Below are 24,721 nucleotides of genomic sequence, written 5' to 3'. Positions count from 1 at the left end.
CTCTCGCTCTCTCACTCTTGTGAGAGTTTGTCAGCAAAGGAGGGAGAGATGAGTCATAGGGAAGCCAAGGAAAGCTGCAGAGCTGGAGGGGGCTGGATGAGGGCGGAGATAACAGGAGACTGCAGAGATCCATATGAGTATTCATCCAGAGAGGAGAAATGTGCAGGCAAGCAGTGGTGTGAGTCTGTCTGTGTGTATGCATGTCTCTCTCTCTATATCTATAGATATATATAGATATAGATATAGAGAGAGAGAGATATACAGGCATACACACAGACAGACAGACTCACACCACTGCTTACCTGCACATTTCTCCTCTCTGGGTGAATACTCATATGGAGATAGATAGATAGATCGATCTGTGTAAATCAAGAAATTTAACAGAAGCGGAGGGAAGCTTCAGAGTGGCAAACACAAAATTATGTGAGCAGACTGAAGTTCCTCTTTAAAATTCTTACATCTAGGTAGAGTCAGTGGGCTTATTGGATGCTGATGTATATGGACCGTCCATCCCCCGAATGATGAATCTGAAGGGTAACCCAGAGTTGAACAGCAGTAAGTAAGAACTTTTTTCTATCTATTTGTTTCAGTTAGGCCCCTTTCACACTTGTGCTACCTGAAAGTCGTACGACTTTGCAGCCATTTTTGCTGTGACTTTGCCACGACTTGAAGTAATGCCTGTGCAATCTTGAAGTCTATGGACCCCAAATTGCATTAAAGTCAGACCAAAGTAGTGCAGGGACTACTTTAATGTCGCTGCGACTTTAAGTGGCACAAATATAAGCAGTCCCAGGTCGCAGGACAAGTCACACATGTGTGAAAGGGGCCTTACAGTAGATTTTATAGGTTCCAAGTGATGAGATACATTTCCAAATTGCATTGGAGTAATTCTGATTGCAGTGTGTTTCCTTTTTTTACAGAAAATTTAATGATCCCTCTTGTAAACTATGGGATTAGATGGTAAGAAATTGGAGATGATGCCACATATGAGTGTTGTTAGAATTATTATTTAAGCATACTTTGTTAAAAACAGATCTCTGTGTTAATTTTTTCACATAGCATAGTGGAAGGATAGCATTTATGGAATGAATTTACTATACAAGATTGCAACCTGATTCATTAATCGTTCCCTTAACTGATTCAGAATCGGTACTGTCCTGACTACTTCTAAGCTGTTAGTATGTTTGAAACCATCAAAAGTTGAGTGGCAGATTACCCGAAAAATGTACTAAATGAGGATGTTGATTTGCACTTTTTATGTACCTCATTCTGTTGTAAAGTTGATAAATCTTCCTCTGTCTTCACCTATCTTAAGGGGTGCCAACCAAAACCTATCCCTCAGATATTCAGACAAGCTTTCAGTGATACCTGTGCGTATTCCTATGAATATTCCTAATAGGAAGTGACACTAGTGACTGCATTACTTTTACTGTGAAGGATTTGTCATGAAAAAAATCTAGAAATCAATTTATCGGGTAACATTTGAAGCTTAGCCTGATGCTGCAATGTCTTGGCAAAAAATCTACTCTCTGGGGTTTCTAAAAATTGACCCTTGGCAGGGGGGTTGCATAATGTACCACCAAAAAAAAAAAAAAAAAAGTTAACAGACAAATCCTAAAAAGTTTAATAGTTCAACATTTTGAAAAAATATTTTGGGATAATATACTTCACATGAGATGCACACATGCAGTCCTTGACATCCGTATATATATATATATATATATGTATATATATATATATATATATATACTTACGGTAGTTTTTTTAGAACATTTCAGTCTCCACCCAACCCAAGATATTGAATTCCAATTCTTTTTATTACACAGCTGCTTTTAAGAACTCGGAGGTCAGTTTCTGCAGATACACCGGCAATCAGTATCCCAATTGTCCCTACAAGACAACTTTTTTTTTTTTTTTTTAAACTCTTTTTGCAAAAGATGCAAAGACACCATTAAAAAATATAGTAATGCTCCTCTTGGGCAGAGTAGGATACAAACATAGCATAAAACAACATACAGTCTCATGGCTGTAAAGAACAAATAAGGCATCTTGAAATACCAAGCATAACAGTAGCTGGAATCAGTGGCTACTTATTTACTTATACAAGGCTATAGCAGTTTTAAGTATATTGTCCTAAAAAAGGGAAAAGACTAAAAACTTGGCCAATTACTTGGCATAGTAAGAGTAGAGGAGCACTAGACATCCTAGGTTTTGTTGTATTTCTTGGGGCATTCTCTATGCTCAAATATAAGTTTCTCATAGGGTAAGAGTCAACTCACACTTGTGTGTTTGTCATAAGATTTTGGACATCAAAGTTGTATGACAAGTCTCACATCATAGTTATCATAGTCATTCAAATCACTGCGACTAAGTCACAGCGACTTTGAGAATGTGCCTGCACTACTTTGGTGCGACTTATGAAGCGACTTTAATCTATAAAATGTAAAGTTGAATCAAAATCGCACCAAAATTTGCGCTCCAGAGTCGCACTGGATATTGTGCGACTATAGAGACGCGCTAATGTGAAAGGAGCCTAAAACTTGGTTAACTAGTTGTATCCAGTAGAAGGAGAAGTAAGCTGGATCCACCTGAGCACTATAGATTTACGGGCTAGAAAAAGCTTTTCTCTCAACTAAATTCTTGTATATCGCAGCCAATGCTCCTCATCAAGGATAACTAGGAGACACACCTCTAGGGTCAAGGGCACTGGTGCGGACGGACAATATAGTAGAAAGAATATCAACAATTTGTCGCCAAAACCTAGCAATCACTGGGCATAGCCAGATTACATGAGCAAAATCTGCTCTAGGGCAATCACACTTAGTACAGTTTGAAGTAGGTATATGGTGCATAGCGTGATAAGGTTGGTGTAACATAATATAGTTGGATTTGTTTATTGTTAAAAGCAGGAGATGCAGATAAATGGGTAGAACATGCCTCTTCCCAGTCCTCATCAGAGAGATTGGGAATACGTGTTTGCCACTTAGAACGAATCGCTAATGGAGTAGCATTGAGAGTGGCATATAGTAAATGTGAATAAATCTCAGAAATGAATCCCTTAGGGCCCTGAGACCTAAGAATACCTCTCAGCGGGTACTTGGAAAATCTACTGACATATGTGCCAAATTGTGCATGTAATGCGTGATGAAGTTGCAGATACCTATAGAAATCCTTATGTGACAGTTCATATTTCCCCTGCAACTCTGCGAAAGAATGCAGAATATTATTGTCATACACACCAGCCAAGATGAACAAATCTTTACGTTCCCAAAAGGGGCAATCTATAAACTGAAGCAAATGTGGAAACATAGGGGTTGATTTACTAAAGGCAAATCCACTGTGCACTACAAGTGTACTTGGAAGTGCAGTCGCTGTGGATCTGGAGGGGACATGGAAGGAAATTAACCACTTTAAGGCCAGAATGATTTGCCCTCTTCCTGACCAGGCCCTATTTTGCGATTCGGCACTGCATTACTTTACCGGACAATTGCGCGGTCGTGGGACACTATACCCTAACAAAATTTACGCTTTTTTTCCCACAAATCGAGCTTTTGTTTGGCGGTATTTGATCACCTCTGTGTTTTTTTTTGCGCTATAAACAGAGCGCCAATTTTGAAAAAAAAAAAACATTTTTTTTTTCATTCTGCTATATGACAATCCAAAAAAAAAAATTTTAAAATCTACATTTTTTAACATTTTATGCGTATTTTTAATTGCGTATTTTGATTGGCTTGTGCAAAAGTTATTGCGTCTACTAACTACGGGAAAGATTTATGGTATTTCTATTGGTTTTGTGGGACTGTGACATTGCGGCGGACAGATCGGACCCCTAACTGACATTATGTGACACTTTTGGGGGTACCAGTGACATTACTACAGTAATCAGTACTAAAAATATGAACTGTTACTGTAATAATGCCATTGGCAGGGAACGGGTTAACCCTGTGGGTGATTAAGGGGTTAAATGTGAGCCTAGGGGAGTTATTCTAACTGTGGGGGGGGGGCGTGGCTTCTGAAATGACCATAGAGACATGTGATCCTATATAGCAGGATCACATGGGCTTTATGATCATCCCAGGGAGAAGGACGGTCGGCTGTGTTTACAACAGCCGACAGTCCTTCTCTCTCAGCGGGGAACGATTGCGGGTGTCAGGCGGCAACCGAGAGCCGCCTGCCCGCTGCATTGGCTTCCACGCTGGCGATTGGGAGTGGGAACACGCCGTCAGCGGCAGGCGCTCGCCCCCTAGCTGCCACCAGGCGACCGACATATACCTACGTCGGTTTGCCTGGGAGAGTCACATTGTCGCAGAATATATGTAGTAAGCGGTCAGCAAGTGGTTAAAGAACCGCATTTTTGCTTGCACATGATTGGATGATAGAAATCAGCAGAGCTTCCCCTCATTTCAGATTTTCCCCTCATATCTAGAGCAACTGCACTTCCAAGTGCATTTGCAGTGTACTTGTAGTGAACAGTATATTTACCTTTAGTAAATCAACCTCATAGGGTTGTGCCAAACAGAGAAGATACAAATTAATATCACAAATCTAATCTATATGCTTGGCTGTATAAGACAACCTTACCTGCACACTTAGTATCTACAGCACCTCCTGAAATCTATTTTAAAAGCTGCAATGTGACAGGCATATAATGAGTGACTACCAGATTAAAAGACTCTGCTCCCTAGTGACTACCATGTTATCAGAGTTTTCTGCCATATTACTAGAGACTTCCACATTACCAAAGACAATCATGGTACAATAGACTGTCATGTCACAGGGATCCACCAAGAGCATGGCCATCCTTTTTCTCCATATCTACCCTGCTACTCTACTCCTGCTTTGTGAATTAAGCTGACTGATCCATTTCAAATGACTGGCATGTAGAACTTATTTTCTTATATCTCTGGGTGCCTCAGGGGTTCCAAATAGAAACAGGAAACAGGCATGCAGGAAGCATTCAGACATGTAAGCAAAGGAGTCCTATATGCAGGTCATGAGAAGAGGAGCACTTGGTTTGATCCAGTGGTTGAAACCACTCTATGTTGATGTAACAGAATTCTAGAACCACTGTTGGATCAGCAATTTAAAGCTTAAACCGATATGTATAGTATCTGTTTAGGTAAAATATGTCTTTTAAAAAAAAAAGGGACTTTTGACTTACTGTAAAATCCATTTCTCTGATATTCATTGAGGGGCAGAGCTCCTGATATTCATAACCATTGGGTTATACTGCCACCTACAGGAGTAAGACACTAGGCATAAAATAATTTTGGCTACACCAGTGGGCAGTCCCAGGGGATATACTCCCTCTCTCTGCTTTAGCCAAGCAGTGTCAGGAGAATTATAACTCCACAGAGGGGTGGGTGATGTGTCCGTCCAATGAACATCAGAGAAAGGGATTTTATGGTAAGACAAAAATCCCATTTTCTCTTCCGTTCATTGACCGATACCGCTCCTGATATTCATAACCATTGGGACACCCCAAGCAGTGTTAAGCATGAGGGGTGGGAACAACAAACAATTCCCAAGGCTAAACATTAGCCAACCAGGCAACAGGAGCTCAACCAAACAACTGGAGCCTACCTAAAAAAAAAAAAAACACATCCTCAAATAGGATCAGGTCCTCTTGAACAGCAGCCTAAAAAACCTTGCGGCCAAAAGAAGCATCCGTGCCAACACATCCATTTTATAAAACTTTGCAAAAGTGTGCAGCAACGACCAGGTGGCCCCCTTGCAAACCTGCGTCACTGATGCCTGATGGAAAGCCCAGAAGTCCCTAAGCGCCCGAGTAGTGTGGCCAAAGGTCGTTGGAAGAAGACCACCAAAGCCGACACCTGGCCCTTGATTGTACTTAAGGCCAATTTCCGTTCAACCCTCCCCTTTGAAGGAAGATCCAGATCCAAGCCACGAGAAGGAGCGAGGAAGAACCCCAAGAGACTCACACCACGCAATGTACGTCTTCCACGTACAATGGTAGATCTTCCTAGAGGTAGATTTCCTATCTTTCAACAGTGTAGGAATAACCGACTCAGATAAACCCCTATCCTTCAGCACCTGGCGTTCAACAGCCAAGCCATCAAAGCCAGCGACTGTAAAGCAGGATGGAAGATCAGTCCTTGGAACAGTAGATCCTCCCTGAGAGGAAGCTGCCAAGGAACATCGGCGACCAGCCGCACCAGATTGGCGTACCAAGCTGGGTGAGGCCAGTCTGGAGCCACTAGGAAGACTGGAATCCCTTCTGCCTCAATCCTGCAGAAGCTTCAGATGAGGGAAGGCCTAAATCAGACTATACTGACCCCACCGGGCCACCAGCACATCTGTGACGTCCACCAGAGGATCCCTTGACCAAGCCAAAAACCTCTGCACCTTTCTGTTGAGCTGAGATGCCACCTTTGGGGTGCCCCACCGGAGACAAAGCTGATGAAACACCTCCAGATGAAGGGACCACTCCATGTGGTCCAACGCCTGCCGACTGAGGTAATCCGCATGCCAATTTTCCACCGTGGGAATGTGTACAGCGGAGAGGGCTGAAATGAACCGTTCTGCCCACCTTAGAATGCCTGCACCCTCCAGAGCCGCCAGGACACTTGTTGTGCCCCCTTGGTGATTGACATAAGCCACGGCCAGTTGAATATGCACTGGACAACCCTGAAGGCGATCCATCCAATGATCCAGACATAGTCTGATTGCTCGGAGTTCCAAGACATTGATCGGTAGTCTTGACTCTTCCAGCATCCAGATCCCCTAAGCAGAATGCTAGCCGAGGACTCCTCCCTAGCCGGACAGGCTGGTATCCGTGGCGACCACTGTCCAATACAAGGTGATGAATCAATTTCCCAACTGGAGAACAAAGCCACCATATCAGAGACGCCTTCGTGCCCCCACTCAGCCGGATCTGATTGTCCAAAGACTGCGTAGTCATGTTCCATTTGGTCAGAATTTCTCTTTGCAGGGCCCTCGTATGGAACTGTGCAAAGGGAACCGCCTCGAAGGTAGACCCCATCAGGCCCAGCACCCGCATGCAAGTCCGGAGGGATGACCATTTGTTGGACAGCAAGAGGCGAATTTCAGCCCTTCAATTTCTGGTGTCTGTCCAGAGGAAGGAGCACTCTGGCTAAGGTGGAGTCAAGAGTCAGGCCCAGATAGTCCAGCTTTGTGGACGGAACCAGAGCAGACTTCTGAAAATTCAGAATCCAGCGGAACTCCCACAGAGTTTGTATTGTGATCTCCAGGTTCTCCACCAGAGCAGAGGGAGACTCTACTTGCAGAAGGAGATTGTCCAAGTAGCCCAGTACCCCGATCCCCTGATGACGTAGCAAAGCTAGCACCTGGGCTAACACTTTTGTGAAGACCTGAGGAGTCGATGCAAGACCACAGGGTAACGCCACAAACTGATAATGCTCCTCTCCCACAGCAAAGGGGAGAAAACACTGGTGACTGGCACATATTGGAATGTGAAGGTAGGCATCCTTGATATCGATAGAGGCGAGGAAATCCCCCCAACACAGAGATGCCACCACCGTTCGAATGGACTTCATTCTGAACTTCTGTACCCGCACAATGTAGTTTAGCGCCTTGAGGACCAGGATTTGAGGCACTTTGCCTTCCTTCTTGGGGACTGGGAACAGGTTTGAGTAAAAACCCTGAAAATGTTCAGAGGTCGGAACCGGGACAATCACCCCCTGAAGGAACAGCTCTCATACTGTCCGAAACAGGCCCTGTAAGCGGTCTGGGGACAGGTGCAAGTTAGAAGGAAAAACCTTGCCGGGGGCAGGAGCGAAACTCGATCTTGTAGCCGGACCGAATGACTTTGTGGACCAACTTGTCCTGAACCTGGGAAGTCCACGGGTCCGGAAACCAGCGACGATGTCCCCCCCTGATACGCACAATCGATCATCCAGTTGCCAGCGGCACCCCCCCCCCCCCCTTGGCCCCCATCGCCAGTTAGCGCCAAATAGCCCCACTTTGGAAGGGAGGGGGGCTGTGGGAAGGAGGGGAACCCGGGGGGTCCGACTGTCCCAAGGAGAGGCCCACATCCACTCCAAAACCCTCCAGGAGTAGAGGGGGGAGGGGGCAGCTATTTACCATACCAGGAACCAAATGGGCTCCGCTCCAGACAGATCCTTCTCTCCATCTAAATGGGGGGCTGTCGGCCAGGAGGAACACTGCGACTCAGGCTGAGACTAGGTCGTATGCGACCTCACAAGGTGTTTAACTAGCAGGCCAGCTCCCATCCAGTGGGGCTATGTCAAGGCAGACCTAGCACTCGCTGGCCAGACTGGGGTTACCACTGGATCTAGATTATCCAGCCCATCGCCCAGTCTGGCACTTGTAGATCTCACAGGAAAAAGTCCAGGAGAAAAAAAATGTATATCTAAAGCATTTTACCAGGACCAAAGATCCCAGCAAGGAAATGGGCCCTTATGCCTCGTACACACGTGCAGATCGTCGGCCGAACGATCGGCCGTCTTTTGTCCCCGGGCTGTCGTGACTGTTGAAAAGTGCAAAAGACTGCACAAGAATTTTGTCTGCCGACTACAGCCAACTGCAGAAGTGATGTCATGTGATGGTTAACTTTCCCTGTGTTTTTTCTTTTCTGAGCATGCCCAGTCTTGCAAATCTGCTGTCTGTCGGCCGAATTCTCTATTGACTGGCGAACAATCGGCCGCTCTGGTGTCGGCATACAAAAATTTTAATGCTTGCACGACAGATTTTTTTCAGCCGAAAGTGCGCTGTCGGCTGTCGGAAGCATCATACTAACAAGCCGAAAATCGGCCGATCGGTCGTCGGCCGACAATCTGCACGTGTGTACGGGGCATTACTCCTGACTAGGCAGTGAGTGGCTATAGCAGAGAGAGGGAGTATACCCCTTGGGACTGCCCATGGGTGTAGCCAGAATTCTTTTCTGCCTAGTGTCCTACTCCTGTAGGGGGCAGTATAACCCAATCCAATGGGTATGAATATTAGGCGCTGTGTCTGTCAATGAATGAAAGAAAAAAACCTTTTTTTTTTTTTTTTTTTTCCATATCTGACCATTTTTTTTTCTTGTAGTTTTCATTGTATAATATGTACGCATGTTTTGGTGTGCTCTTCTTCTTCCTTTTTAATGTGATATTGGTCTATATTTTATTGATTTTATTTATTTTTTCTTTATATCCGATTTTTCTCCTGGAAGTGATTTGAAATGAATGAGTAATTTTAATGAGCGGTTTGAAAAAAAAAAGTAGAATCTGCTAATAACCCCACCATTTTTTATTGATCTGTAAACCAGAAAACCCTGTATAGAAACAGGCACCTAATACCTGTAATTATTACTGTGCATGTGTCTGTATTTTAGTCATTATAGTTAGTTGAGCATAAAGAAACTATAATCTTTGTAGCTGTACTATAATCTTTGTTTTTCTGACATATTTTATCATGCAGTACAGCCTGTCTGGTTTGTCTACAGTTTGAAAGCTAAACATGACATCAAGGTGTAACTAAAAACCTGTTCAACAGCAAATGCTAGCTGGAAAATCGTTTTAAACCTTAAGGACCCTTTTACACTAGCGGACAGTTCAGATCCGTCTGTCAGTTTTTCAGGTGGATCTGAACGGATGCCCCATGCATCTCTATGGGGCATCGGATGTCAGCAGAGACATGTCCGCTGACATCCGATCCAGTCCATCAAATCTGGACGGATGGAAACCCTATTTTCCATCTGTCCAGCGGATCGGATGGGATTGAATGAGAACGGACAGGTGGTCCGTTCTCATCCGATTCCCCCATAGAGTACAGCGGCGACCTGACAGCTCTGTCTCCGCACACAGCTCGAAGACAGAGCTGCCATCCGCTTGCTCAGTGGGGGATCGGCGGATCGACCCCCCGCCGATGGACTCCCATGTGTGCCTTATACTTTCTCAACAGTTTTTGTGAACCGCAAAGTTACTAAACGGTAACATTTTTTTTTATACTTCTGGCTTAGACCTTGAGTACATTTTTATTATGAAGCCCCAAGTATAATTTTTTTACATGGATCAACCAACAGTAAGGCCTCATGCATTGGGTCGTTTAGCAAACAAAGAAGGGCGCACCGGCCTAGAGCATTATCCTCAATATAGGCTTTATTAATAGAACATAAGAATGACTACTCGCAAACAATGTTGTAATCAGTCATATCAAAACCAAGTGTCTGAATATCAGGAGCAGTCCATATGAATGTCCACTGTCCTTTGCGGACGACGGCTGACGCGTTTCTAAGCTTCGCCTCTAACTCGTTTAGCCCCTTGCATGAAGTTCCCCAATTTAGATGCGCACTGGATAGTACAGGTGCATCATCCAGCGTTGCTGCTGGCAGCCTGTTATACTCTGAGAGGCTGACAGTTGCTGTGGCTTTACAGTACAGCAAGCTGTACTTATGTTTAGTGCAGTATGCGGTAGGGACCAATGCTTGGATCGCAAGCAGTCTGGAGAATAGTAGCTAAACAGCAACTGCAGTTTTTGCTGACTCCCTTACAAATGTAATTCTAAAAAAAGGACTGTTGGGTCTCTAAACTGTGAAACCAGGGGAGTACACAAGAATATATAGCCCACCACAGTAATTTAGCACTGCATACCAACTAATGCTCTCTACACTGGTTGATTTACTAAATACGGAGAGTGCAAAATCTGGTGCATCTGTACATGGTAGCTAGCCAGCTTCCAACTTCAGCTTGTTCGATTTAAGCTTTGAAAAAAAAAACTGAAAGCTGATTGGTTTCTATGCGGAGCTCCACCAGATTTTGCATGCTCCATTTTTAGTAAATCAACCCAAGACTATCAGCTCTCTAAACTATTCCAATACACCATGACAAATGGTTTCTGGGAACTCATGCTTTTATAGTGAGGGGGATAGCACATAATAAATATTGGCCATTGAATCCCCATTGACCACAATTGAAAGGTTCATGTAGTGCAATTATGGTTGCAAAGAATTTAGCATGGCACATTTTTGCAATATTTATCGTGGGCTGAGAATTTCGAACTTGCTTGATCTGCCATCAACCCATTGTAGCAGCAAATTCAAACCCCACCTCTATTACAGATGATATAGAAAGGTGGCAGAGCTTACAGTTTATTACAATATAATGGAGGATACAGAAGGTGAAAGAGTTTACAATTTAGTTAAGTATACAGTGCTTTGAAAAATTATTCTGTGACAGGAAGTCAGGTAAATCTGGGAATGTAGTCACAGGCAGGAGATACATTTCCACCTGGATTTTAAAGTTCACCAATTACTATAGGGTGTCGGCTGCAGAGTTAGCCATCAGGACGTTGAACAGACTTCAGCTGTTCAGAATGAGGAAATGAAGGCCTCTATAATTTGTCCAGAGGAAGTCTATGGATTGCTGCCTCCTGTCGCCGTGTGGGCTGGGAGAGGAGGACAGACAGATGTGTGCCTCCCGACGCTGAGGAAGCCTGGGAGAAGGACTGCTGCCTCCTGTCGCAGTGTGGGCTGGGAGAGCAGGACAGACAGACGTGTGCCCCCTGAAAGCTGTGTGAGCATGGGGAAGACCTCCTAAAGCGATGTGAAGCTGAGGAGGGTAACAAGTGTGAAGACTACTTGAAGTAAGGTCTTGGATCATTTCTAGGTGAAAAGAAACCAATGGACATTTCCTATGTGAAGGGGAAATTAACCAGTTGTGAAGACTTCTCAAAGGTGAGAAAACAAACTATTTCTATGTGGAAGAAATAAAGGAATGTTTGCCATGTGAAGAGACAAGCAAGGGGACATTCTCATTGTGAAGAGTAAAGGGACCTGTTAAATGAACTGTGTTCAATGTGAAGAGTGTGAAGAGTAAAGGGACCTGTTAAATGAACATGTGCTGTGTGAAGAGATAAAACATGGACTGTTGAGTATCCGCTGTAGGATAAGAAAGTCTGCCCAACAGTAGGTTGGGGACAGACTCTTAGGTAGGTTCCAGTGTGAGAAGGTAGCCGCCCACAGAGGCAAGGATTTATTTTGTCTTTTATTTTATTTAGCTGGTTTTGACGCTCGCAGTCTGGTGAAGAAAAAATGCATTAATAAACCAAACTGTTGTTTGCAAGCACTTCTCGGCTATCTTCTTGTGAAAACGCACCCCCCAAGGGGTCATCCACGCCCGCCACCAAGCTAATCCCTTACATATGGTGGAGGTATGCAGTGGGCAGAAGCAGAGATCCCTGCAAGGAAGTGCATATGTTTGAGGAACTTTGTCTGGTGCATGAGATTGCACAATCTATGTGTGCAGGAGAGAAGATCCTGAAAGAGAAAAGTGTTTTAAAGAGACAGCGGTCTCAAAATTTTTGATGAACTTTGTTGTGTCTGGTGCAAGGGACTGCACAAACTGTGTGGAAAAGAGATCTTGCAAGAGAGAGAAAAACTACATGTGTTAAAGAGACAGTGGTCTGAAATTTTTTTGCTGGACTGTGAAAAATTTGTTTGTGGAGTTATTGAAGATGGGGCAATCAAAACGCCTGAAAAATGCAAAGATAGATGAAATGAGAGACCGGATTCTATGGATGGAGGGGATGTTACCGTCTGAACGAGCCCCATCCATGTCTAAAGAGAGTCTACTAAAGAGGAAGGTTGTTGTCCCTAGCAACACTGATGAAACTGCTATGGAGACGCAGTGTGCTCAGATGAAAAGTAAACTCAAAATGGGGGAGATGCTGAAACAGCGGAGCTTTGCAGCTCAACAAAAGGCTCACCAAGAGAGCATGGCAGGCTGGAAACAGAGACGCCAGCAGCCAATGGAGGCCATCGGTTTGGAGGAAACCGAGTATGTGTGCAGGGCTGAGTTGGATGCCTTGCAACGGAAAATGGAAGAAAAGGAACAAGCCTTGGAATTGCTTAAAATGGAGCATAGAAACTTGCAGGAAACTAATGAACTACTCAAGTCTCATGTGTCACAGTGGGAAGAAACCACTGCTCTTCTTTTGGTCGAGTTGCAAAAACGTCAAGACACTATAAAGGAGAAAGATACCATCCTTATGGAGAAGGAAATTGAAGTTAAGACTTTGCAGGAGCAAAGTATGTGTGAAATGTTGGAGTTGCGTAATCAGCTGGAAAAAAGTCTAAAGTGTTTGGAAACTACAAAAATAGACCTGCAGGGGGCGCAGGAACAGAATGTTGCTCTGAAAACGACATTGTCTCTCAGCGACAACGAGAAAAGTGAAAGAGAGGCTAAATTACTGAGTACTGTGTATGAGCTCACCACTTTGAGCAATGTGGTAGATGAATTACGTGCAGACTGTGAAAGTTGGAAAGGTGAAGCCCAACGTTTCCAGCAGCAGTTAAAGGAGAAAGAAGCCTGTGTGGCAGAATTACAGTCTCATTCCCAGAAGCTAGCCAATGAGGTGAAAGCTCTTATGCAGGGATAAGGAGATTCGGAACACAAGAGAAAAAAAGTAGAGGCACAGCTGCAGGAATCGCAAGTCAAGGTGTCAGAAGGTGACCGATTGTGTGTTAAGCTGTCAGAGAAGGCAAACCGACTGCAGGTTGAGTTGGACAATGTCACAAATCAGTTTTCTCAAGCAGACAGCAAATCTAGAGAAATTGCGGAAGATTTTTCTATCTTGGAATCGCAGCTGCAAGACACGCAGGAACTCTTACAGGAAGAGAGGTTTTAAAGGCTGAGTTTTAGCACAAAGCTCAAACAAATGGAAGATGAGAAAAATGGCTTCCTGGAACAATTAAAAGAGGAGGAGGAAGCAAAGAAAAACCTATCGGAGCAAGTCGCAACATTGCAAGCTCAGATAGCGGATATGAAAAAACGCATGGAAGAAAGCGTTAGTTAATTAGAAAATGTTGAAAATGTGAAAAAGAAGTTGGATCAGATGCTTGGTGAGGAGAAGACTGTGTCTGCAAAGTATGCAGAAGAACGCGACCGTGCAGAAGCCGAGGCGCGTGATAAAGAGAGCAAAGCCCTGTTCTTGGCTCGCTCTTTGGAGGAAGCTCTAGAGTGTAAGGTTGAACTAGAAAGAGTTAACAAACAGCTGTGTACAGAGATGGAAGAATTGGTCAGCTCCAAGGATGATGTTGGGAAAAGCGTTCAGGAGCTAGAAGAGTCTAAGCGAGCCTTAGAACAGCAAGTGGAAGAGATGAAGATTCCGTTGCAGGAACTGGAAGAGGAATTACAGGCAACAGAGGATCTATCCCAAAGAGGGGATAGTGTGCCTGATGCAGTTTTTAGAAGGATCAGTGTTTTGGGGTCTGTCCTGAGTGAGCCTCAGAAATGTGATGACATGTTGTTTGAATCACCCTTTTGGAATAAACCGTTCCTTTAAAAAACTTCAAGCATTGGAAAATGTATCATTAGAACTTCAGCAAACAAAGGAGCTGTGTAAGAAATGTGGTGATTTCTCAGTTCAGGCTGAAAACCTAGTGGAGAAAACTAAAGCGGAGAATACTAAAGCAAGTGATATAAATCTGGGAGAAAAAAGCAAATGCCACCTAGTGGAGAAAACTAAGGCTATTGGTGAAAACGTGAAGCAAATGAATAAGTGCCTTTCAGGGAATATTTCCAAAATGGAACTGGTGAAAGACAGGTGGCAGAAGTTTGATCGTGATCTTGAGATGCATTCCATGTGGAGTTCAGATAAAGAAAAGGAACCAGGTGACCTTGAGTGGTCAAATAGTTCAGCAGAAAGTGCATTGAAGAAACCTGTAAAAGAATGTGTTGCAGTTCCATGCTTCTTCACTGATGCAGAGAGGAGGTCTATAATGAATACCACCCAGATCGCTGGGTTCAACTGTGTTTTTGCCTTTGACCCATATGTTGGTGGAAGGAAAGTTGATGATGTCGCTGGAAAAATGAACAGGAAGAGCGGCAGGAAGAAAGCCATTGTTGAAAGAAAGCCATTAGAAGTCCTGTTTGTAGTTTGCGAGGAGCCGTGTGGGGGACACAGCAAACATGTGGAAGAGGGTGCTCCGGTCAGATGAGACCAAAATTTAACTTTTTGGCCTAAAAGCAAAATGCTATGTGGTGTAAAACTAATACTGCACATCACCATGAACACACTGGCCCCACCGTGAAACATGGTGGTGGCAGCATCGTGCTGTGGGGATGCTTTTCTTCAGCAGGGACATAAAAGCTGGTCAGAATGAATGGGAAAATGGATGGAGCCAAATACAGGGCATTCTTGGAAGAAAACCTGTTAAGCCCCTTTCACACGGGCGGTTGTTGTGGCGCTGGTAAAAGCATGTTTTGTTATTTTGAAATCCCAACACAAAGATTATTCACATTTGTTCATTGCGATTATGTGCAATTACATGCATGTACATACGGCTGCATTTAGCTGTGGCAGTAAATTCTTGCCTTTTTGTATAGCAACTGTTTACTCATTTTTCTATGTACTGCGATTAACTGCATTTTATATACAGATAGCTGTGGTACTTCGCTCCTGGACGCTGTCAGCTTTATTTTTCCTTAATGCGCAAAACTGTATGTTATGAAAACTTTGCTAAATGCAGTGTGTGAACAGGGCCATAGGGTTGCATTGTCTGCATTTAGCTGCGGTAAATAAGTTCCTCTTTTCACAGCTAAAAGCTCAAATCTAACCGTTCGTGTGAAAGGGGCCTTAGAGTCCGCAAAAGGCTTGAGACTGGGGCGGATGTTCACATTCCAAACAGGACAACGACCTTAAACATACAGCCATAGCTAAAATTGAATGGTTTCGATCAAAGAATATTCATGTGTTAGTATGACCCAGTCCAGACCTAAATTCAATTGAGAATGTGTGGCAATACTTGAAATTGCTGTTCACAGATGCTCTCCTTCCAATCTGACAAATCTTGAGCTATTTTGCAAAGAAGAATGGGCAAAAATTTTACTCTCTAGATGTGCAAAGCTGGTAGAGACACACCCAAGAAGACTTGCAGCTGTAATTGCAGCAAAATGTGGTTCTACAAAGTATTACATAGTTACATAGTTACATAGTTAGTGAGGTTGAAAAAAGACATCAGTCCATCCAGTTCAACCTATGATGTGTGTGTTTGCTTTTAACCGTACATTGTATACCCCTGTATGTTGTGGTCTTTAAAGTGGAGTTCCACCCATTTTTGGAACTTTAGATCTTTGTAATCCCCTTTAAAATGGCTTTTACCAATGGAAACTTTTTTTTTTTTTTTTTGCTAGTAAATACCTTAATTTTGGCTTTATTCCTCCTCTCCTCACTTCCTGGTCCGATCGGCGATGACGTCATTCGGCGATCCGCAGTGTCTGCTGGGATGTATTCTACTTGCAGTAGCTGTATCTGTACTGAGCCGTGCCTGCCCCGCCTCCGCCCCGCCTCCTCTCATTGAATTGCATTGTATGAATGTATTAAGGCTGTTCTCTGCCCAGCCTCCGCCCCGCCTCCTCTCATTGAATTGCATTGTATGAATGTATTAAGGCTGTTCTCTGCCCAGCCTCCGCCCCGCCTCCTCTCATTGAGTTGTATTGAGAGGAGGCGGGGCGGAGGCTGGGCAGAGAACAGCCTTAATACATTCATACAATGCAATTCAATGAGAGGAGGCGGGGCGGAGGCTGGGCAGAGAACGGCCTTAATACATTCATACAATGCAATTCAATGAGAGGAGGCGGGGCGGAGGCTGGGCAGAGAACAGCCTTAATACATTCATACAATGCAATTCAATGAGAGGAGGCGGGGCGGAGGCGGGGCAGGCACGGCTCAGTACAGATACAGCTACTGCAAGTAGAATACATCCCAGCAGACACTGCGGATCGCCGAATGACGTCATCGCCGATCGGACCAGGAAGTGAGGAGAGGAGGAATAAAGCCAAAATTAAGGTATTTACTAGCAAAAAAAAAAAAAAAAAGTTTCCATTGGTAAAAGCCATTTTAAAGGGGATTACAAAGATCTATGTATTCCAACCTATTAAAAATGGGTGGAACTCCGCTTTAAGGTGTACATCTAATAGTTTTTTGAAACTATCAATGCTCCCCGCTGATACGACTGCTTGTGGAAGAGAATTCCACATCCTTACCGCTCTTACAGTGAAGAACCCCTTACGCACTTTAAGGTTAAACCGCCTTTCCTCTAGTTTTAGTGAGTGGCCACGTGTCTTATTGTATCTCCTTACTCTGAATAGTTTGTTCCTTATGCTAGTATTGACTCAGGGGGGATGAATACAAATGCATGCCACACTTTTCAGATATTTATTTGTAAAAAATCTTGAAAAGCATTTATCATTTTCCTTCTACATCACAGTTAAGTGCCACTTTGTGTTGGTCTATCACATAAAATTCCAAAAAAAAAAACATTTATGTTTTTGGTTGTAACATGACAAAAAGTGGAAAATTTCAAGTGGTATGAATACTTTTTCAAGGCACTGTAAGGGAAAATGAAGGTGAAAGAGCTTGCAATTTATTAACCTCTTTACGACTCGTTCTACAACAATTTTATCAACCAATTTAAGACTGGAAGATTTTGCTGCTTAATGACCAGGCCCTATTTTGCGAATCGGCACTGCGTGATTTTAACGGACAATTGCGCAGTTGTGCGACGCTGTACCCAATCGAAATTGACGTCCTTTTTTTCCCACAAATAGAGCTTTCTTTTGGTGGTATTTGATCACCTGTGCGATTTTTTTTTTTTTTTATTTTTTTTTTTTTATTTATTTTTTTGAAATTTTGAAAAAAAAAAAAGAATATTTTTCACATTCTGCTATAGAACATTCCAAAAAATAAAATGTAAAAATCAAAATTTTTTAACATTTTAGGCCAATTTGTTTTCTGCTACATATTTTTGGTAAAAAAAAAAAAAATCGCAATAAGTGTGTTCTGATTGGTTTGCGCAAAAGTTATTGCGTTTACTAACTACGGGAAAGATTTATGTAATTTTTATTGTTTTTCTTTTTTACTAGTAATGGCGGCGATCTGCGATTTTTTTTTTTTGCAGGACTGCGACATTGCGGCGGACAGATTGGACCCCTAACTGACAATTTTGACACTATTGGGGGTACCAGTGACATTACTAGAGTAATCAGTGCTAAAAAATATGCACTGTTACTGTAATAATGCCATTGGCAGGGAAGGGGTTAATACTATGGGTGATAAATGGGTTAAATGTAAGCCTAGGGGAGTGATTCTAACTGTGTGGGGGGGGGGGGGGGTTGGGCTTGTGAGATGACCATAGAGACATGCGATCCTATATAATAGCAGGATCACATGGTCTCTGTGATCATCCCAGGGAGAAGGACAGACGGCTGTGTTTACATCAGCCGTCCGTCCTTCTCTGTCAGCGGGGGGAGATTGCGAGTGGCCGGCGGCCATCGGAGCCGCCTGTCACACACACTGGCTCCCCAGCTGAAAAGGGGGGGCGGGAGCGTGGTGGCGGCGGCGGCGCGCACTCGCCCCCTAGCTCCTCCCAGGAGAGCTGGAGGAGGTAGGGACTTTGCCTAGGAGAGCCAGCCTGCCGCAGTACATCTGCGGCGGCTGGACATAAAGTGGTTAAAGTGATTGTAAAGTCTCGTTTGTTATTAAAAAAAAAAAAAAAACATGTTATACTTACCTGTTCTGTGCAGTTGGTTTTGCACAAAGTGGCCTGGATCCTCCTCTTCTTGGGTCCCTCTTCTGTGCTCCTGGCCCCCTCCCTTCTGTTGAGTGCCCCTACAGCAAGCAGCTTGCTATGGGGGCACCCAAGCCGAGTCACAGCTCCCTGTGTCCATCGACCCAGGCCCTGTCCCCTCTCTCTCCTGATTGGCTGGCTGATTGACTTTGACAGCAGTGGAAGCCAGTTGCACCCTGCTGCTGTCTCAGCCAATGAGGGGAGTCCTGGGCAGTTGAGGCACTCCTTCTGTTCATGTGACCACTGTGACATAACTGCCTATCCTCCCTCCCCCCCCAGGGGTTCCAAAGTATTTAAAAGGACACCAGGATGGGCAGAAATGGGTTGAAGTGTATCTCTTTGGACATTTGGACATTTTAGGAAAAATGTCCCATCCAGCCCCTTCTAATTTTCTTGACCCCACTAATGATTAGAAAATCAGAAGAACGCTCTTAAAGTAAAAAAAATTGAACGACTTTCTACTAGTGTATGGCCAACTTAAGACGTACATTTTTTTTGGATTCTTCTTTCTTTGCTGTGAGTCACTTCTCACTGTTTGTCAAATAAACATATAAATAAACCTGTTCAGTCGTAGATAAAAACACAGATTCATGATCAAGTACAAATTGAAATGTTCCCACATATTTGCTAAACAGATGTACTCAATATGAGCCTAGCCAAATCAAATACTGTACATAATCTGACTCACCAATGTATTACGATGTGTTCATAAGAATGATTCTTTAGTGCTGTATCTAAGTATGTGTCAATGGAAGCCCAGAGCTACAGTCTGATGATTCCTTTGTGTGTGTCCATGCCAGCATGTCAATGGGATTCCTGGTAGAGGAGACGGCTCCGATCGTGTGGAGAGGCTTGATGGTTATGTCCGCAATAGAGCGGTTACTAAGGCAGGTGAGAATCAGTGATAATAAAGTTCTAATGACCACCAGTTAAAGGTTTCAATGGCACAATATAATATTTAATGTATTATATTTTCATTTTACAGGTAGACTGGGGGGAATTGGACTACCTGGTTATAGACATGCCCCCTGGAACTGGAGATGTACAGCTGTCTATATCTCAGAACATCCCAATCTCTGGTATGAATCAGACACAAGACCTTCATTGTGGGACATCATTTGTATCCCATTAAAGTAAATGTAACCACAGCTAAATAATATAGCTGTTGCTCTCCTCCAGCCTATTTCAGCCACTTCCTGTCTACAAGCACACCCTCCAGCTTTTGGCTGAGCATCATTGCTTTGCACTGGCTCCCTGATAGTGGCAACTGTCTGTTGGCACAGCCACATGGAGTCTTCTCCAGAGTTGCATGTGACAACTAAGGTCGAACATACACTGCAAATTTCTTTCCAGCAGCCCTCCTTTAAATGGAACAGTGTTGATTCTGGAATCCATCCTATTGAACCATTGTATTCTCCCGGTGGGGTGGGGGGGCGGTAATGCCAGGAGAAGACCCTGATTATTTCTAGTGGCTATAGCAGCCACTAGCTATAATCGCAAGTAAAATCCAGCAGGCTGCTTGCACCCAAGATGATCGATCATTCAGCCTGCCCATACATATTCTGCTGAACTGGCTAAGATTTGAACCATGTATGGCCTGCCTAAGTAACACAATTAGATGACTGTTGGCACTCTATAACAGGAAGTGCCTTAATAGAGGCCTTCTTGGTAGGTCACCAGGGATTTTTTTAACCACTTGCCGACTGCCGCACGACTATTTACGTCGGAGGTCAGCCCCTCACAGGCAGAGTAATGTAGATCTACGTTGCTAGCCTGTGAGGGTTTTGGGAGCGAGCGCGCGCGCGCCGCCACGGACCCCCCCCCCCCTGCGCGTGTGCCCGGCGGACCCGATGTTGTCCGTGACAGCGGGAGAAAGGCAGGCGGCTAGTGTAAACAAAGCCACCTGTCAGTTCTCCCTGTGTAAGAATGATGATCAGACGGTTCTACTATGTAGGACCGTTGATCACTGTTCTTACACATCAAGCCACAGCCAATCTCAGTTAGAAGCACGCCCCTAGGACACACTTAACCCCTCCCTCTCCAATACAGTTAACTCCTTCACTGCCAGTGTCATTTTTACAGTAACAGTGCATATATATAGCACTGATTACTGCAGTAATGTCACTGGTACCCCCAAAAATGTCAGTCAAGGGTCCGATCTGTCCGCCGCAATGTCACAGTCCCGCAAAAAAAAATGCAGATCGCCACCATTATGCGCTAAAAAAAAACAACAAAAAATGACAAAAATCTTTCCCTTTGTTAGTAAACGCAATAACTTTTGCGCAAACCAATCAAAATACGCTTTTTGCGATTATTTTTTTTTTTTTTTTTTTTTTACCAAACATATGGGAAAAAAAATGGCCTAAAACGTTAAATTTAGATTTTTACATTTTTTTTGGGTATTTCATATAAAAAATTTGAAAAATATTGTTATTTTTGCAAAATTGACGCTATTTTTTTGTTTATAGCGCATGATCAAAAAATCGCACAGGTGATCAAATACCACCAAAAGAAAGCTCTGTTTGTGGGAAAAAAAGGACATCAAATTAGTTTAGGTACAGCGTCGCACGACCGCGCAATTGTCCGTTAAAGTCACACAGTGCCGAATCACAAAATAGGCCCTGGTCAGGAAGGGGGTAAAATCTCCCGGGGCTTAAGTGGTTAATATTAGTTGCAAATTTAAAAAAATTGAAAACAAGTTTTCGAATTACAATAAAATGCTAAGATTATTTGACATCTTAGTGATTGTATTTAAAGTCAAACTAAAGGTTAAACCTTCCATTTTAGTTTTGGGTAGACCGGAGAGCGATTCAAACACGTTTTTTTTTTTTTATTGCAGCCTGTGTCCCTGTTAGTGAGATTTACCCTCTTCATTTGTTGTGGTGGCCATTATATATTAAATATATTAAAGGGAGTGAAAGAATATCCTGAATTTTGAGTGGTCACCAGAACTGGAATAGAGAGGAAATTTTCCAACGAGGACACTAGTTCTGGAGACTCTGGTAACCACCAGGTATTTCCCTCAATTTGGAGGGTATTCCTCTACTTCCTGTACCATAGCCAGTACAGGAAGTGAAAGAGAACCCCCCCCCCATGGGATTTAGGATTTAGATGGCCAAAAATAAACAGACAGGGGTTATAACCCTCAATTGCTCTATCCAAAATACAGTTTTGCCTTCAGTTGTACTTTTTAAACGACTTTAGGCAAATTATCTGAATTACTTCTTGGCTAGATTGGTCTACAATACATGCTCTGAAAGGAATAATTTTCTTCTTTACATTTATGCATGTAGCAAATTGAAGTGTACCTAAAGAGAAACATTTTATGTTTTGTTTTGGATAGTGTGGGAAAGGATTGATAGCTTTACCAGTCTTGGTGAGCACTGTCCATGAGACAGAAAGTGAATGAAAATACAACATTTTTGAGTGGTCATTAGAGCAAGAAGTGAGGGTGATCATCTAATGGGGACAAATGTAAGGGTGACAACTATCAAAGACAGGCATTTTCCTATTATTTTCTGGTGCACCCTGCCAGGCAGAAAGTGAAGGGATATCTCCCTAGTACAGGCACAGATAGAAAAATTGCCCAAATAGGAGTTTAACCTTTTTCCAATTGGCCCCCGCTCCTGTCAATCAACTTTAGTGACGAGGGAGCAGGGGGTGGGGCTGAGTCCTGCTGTGTCTATCTCAATGAATGCAGCAGTGGGGCTCAGGAGCCAGCACACACGAGTGCCCCCATGAGAAGCAGAGGAGGAGCCAGGAGTGCCGGCGGGGGAACCGAGAAGATGAGGTTTGGGCCCGGGTTCCGTTGGACAGAGCAGGTAAGCATAGAGGTGTGTTTGTTTTATTTTTTAATTTTCCTTTTACATTTCCTTTAAATACACTTGCAGTGGCAGTACAGGCGGTCCCCGGGTTACAAACATCCGACTTACAACCGACTCTTACTTACAAACAGAGGGAGACAACAGGAAGTCAGAGGAAATCTCCCCCTAGGAAGGGAAATTCACTCCTGTAAGAACTCTCATGGGAAAAAGCTGTCTCCACTGAAGCTTCATCACCAATCCTTGTTTCCACAACAACCCAAATTTTTCAAAATCCAGTTGTCATAGGGACAGAAAGTGAGGTGAAATCTTCTGAACAGGGGTAGAGACAGCAAAACAAATGTTACAGGGGTGTTAACCCTTCCCTATGCTATCCAAAAAACTTACAAATTATTATTTTGGCTGGAGCTACACTGGAGCTAAAAAAATGTACCTGGCTGGAGCTAAAAATGTACCTGTTCCAACTTACAAACAAATTCGACTTAAGAACAAACCTACAGACCATATCTTGTTTGTAACCCAGGGACTGCCTGTACATGACCAGATAACTTAGTCACTTGTTCTAAAATTTCTCTGCCTATATCTATGTGGATATGGATTTCCCTCAACATTCACAAGTAATTCTTATCCTCTACTGAGTATGCATGTGTGTGCCCCTCATATACAGTCAGGTCCATAAATATTGGGACATCGACACAATTCTAATCTTTTTGGCTCTATACACCACCACAATGGATTTGAAATGAAACAAACAAGATGTGCTTTAATTGCAGACTTTTCACTTTAATTTGAGGGTATTTACATCCAAATCAGGTGAACAGTGTAGGAATCACAACAGTTTGTATATGTGCCTCCCACTTTTTATGGGACCAAAAGTAATGGGACAGATTAACAATCATAAATCAAACTCACTTTTTAATACTTGGTTGCAAATCCATTGCAGTCAATTACAGCCTGAAGTCTGGAACGCATAGACATCACCAGACGCTGGGTTTCATCCCTGGTGATGCTCTGCCAGGCTTCTACTGCAACTGTCTTCAGTTCCTGCTTGTTCTTGGGGTATTTTCCCTTCAGTTTTGTCTTCAGCAAGTGAAATGCATGCTTAATCGGATTCAGGTCAGGTGATTGACTTGGCCATTGCATAACATTCCACTTCTTTCCCTTACAAAATTCTTCGGTTGCTTTTGCAGTATGCTTCGGGTCATTGTCCATCTGCACTGTGAAGCGCCGTCCAATGAGTTCTGAAGCATTTGGCTGACTATAAGCAGATAATATTGCCCGAAACACTTCAGAATTCATCCTTTTGTTTTTTTAGCAGTCACATCATCAATAAATACAAAAGAACCAGATCCATTGGCAGCCATACATGCCCACGCCATGACAATACCACCACCATGTTTCACTGATGAGGTGATATGCTTTTGACCCTGAGCAGTTCCTTTCCTTCTCCATACTCTTCTCTTCCCATCACTCTGGTACAAGTTGATCTTGGTCTCATCTGTCCATAGGATGTTGTTCCGGAACTGTGAAGGCTTTTTTAGATGTTGTTTGGCAAACTCTAATCTGGCCTTCCTGTTTTTGAGGCTCACCAATGGTTTACATCTTGTGGTGAACCCTCTGTATTCACTCTGGTGAAGTCCTCTCTTGATTGTTGACTTTGACACACATACACCTACCTCCTGGAGAGTGTTCTTGATCTGGCTAACTGTTGTGAAGGGTGTTTTCTTCACCAGGGAAATAATTCTTCGGTCATCCACCACAGTTGTTTTCCGTGGTCTTCTGGGTCTTTTGGTGTTGCTAAGCTCACTGGTGCATTCTTTCTTTTTAAGGATGTTCCAAACAGTTGATTTGGCCACGCCTAATGTTTTTGCTATCTCTCTGATGGGGTTTGTTTTTTTGTTTTTGTTTTTCAGCCTAATGATGCCTTGCTTCACTGATAGTGACAGCTCTTTGGATCTCGTATTGAGTGTTAACAGCAACAGATTCCAAATGCAAATAGCTCACGTGAAATTAACTCTAGACCTTTTATCTGCTCCTTGTAAATGGGATAATGAGGGAATAACACACACCTGGCCATGGAACAGCTGAGCAGCCAATTGTCCCATTACTTTTGGTCCCTTAAAAAGTGGGAGGCACATATACAAACTTGTAATTCCTACACCTTTTACCTGATTTGGATGTAAATACCCTCAAATTAAAGCTGGAAGTCTGCAGTTAAAGCACCTCTTGTTTTTTTCATTTCAAATCCATTGTGGTGGTGTATAGAGCCAAAAAGATTAGAATTGCATTGATGTCCCAATATTTATGGACCTGACTGTATGTGTTCATG

The 24,721-nt window shown here is 43.4% G+C and overlaps 1 protein-coding gene across 2 annotated transcripts in view; it reads left to right on the top strand.

Annotated features, from left to right (window-relative positions):
• Positions 1–24,721, top strand: part of NUBPL (NUBP iron-sulfur cluster assembly factor, mitochondrial) — an 88,046-nt gene that overhangs the window by 39,076 nt on the left and 24,249 nt on the right. For both annotated transcript variants that reach the window (XM_082275696.1, XM_082275695.1), the window contains exons 4-7: positions 469–555; positions 921–960; positions 19,372–19,462; positions 19,557–19,650. In XM_082275696.1, coding sequence (XP_082131822.1) covers positions 469–555; positions 921–960; positions 19,372–19,462; positions 19,557–19,650 — 312 coding nt within the window. The remainder of the gene's footprint in view (positions 1–468; positions 556–920; positions 961–19,371; positions 19,463–19,556; positions 19,651–24,721) is intronic.

This window comes from Pelophylax lessonae (assembly GCF_965119305.1).
Source record: "Pelophylax lessonae genome assembly, chromosome: 13".
NCBI lineage: Eukaryota > Metazoa > Chordata > Amphibia > Anura > Ranidae > Pelophylax > Pelophylax lessonae.
Note: the sequence above shows the minus strand (reverse complement) of the source record. Positions and strands in the feature narration are given on the sequence as shown.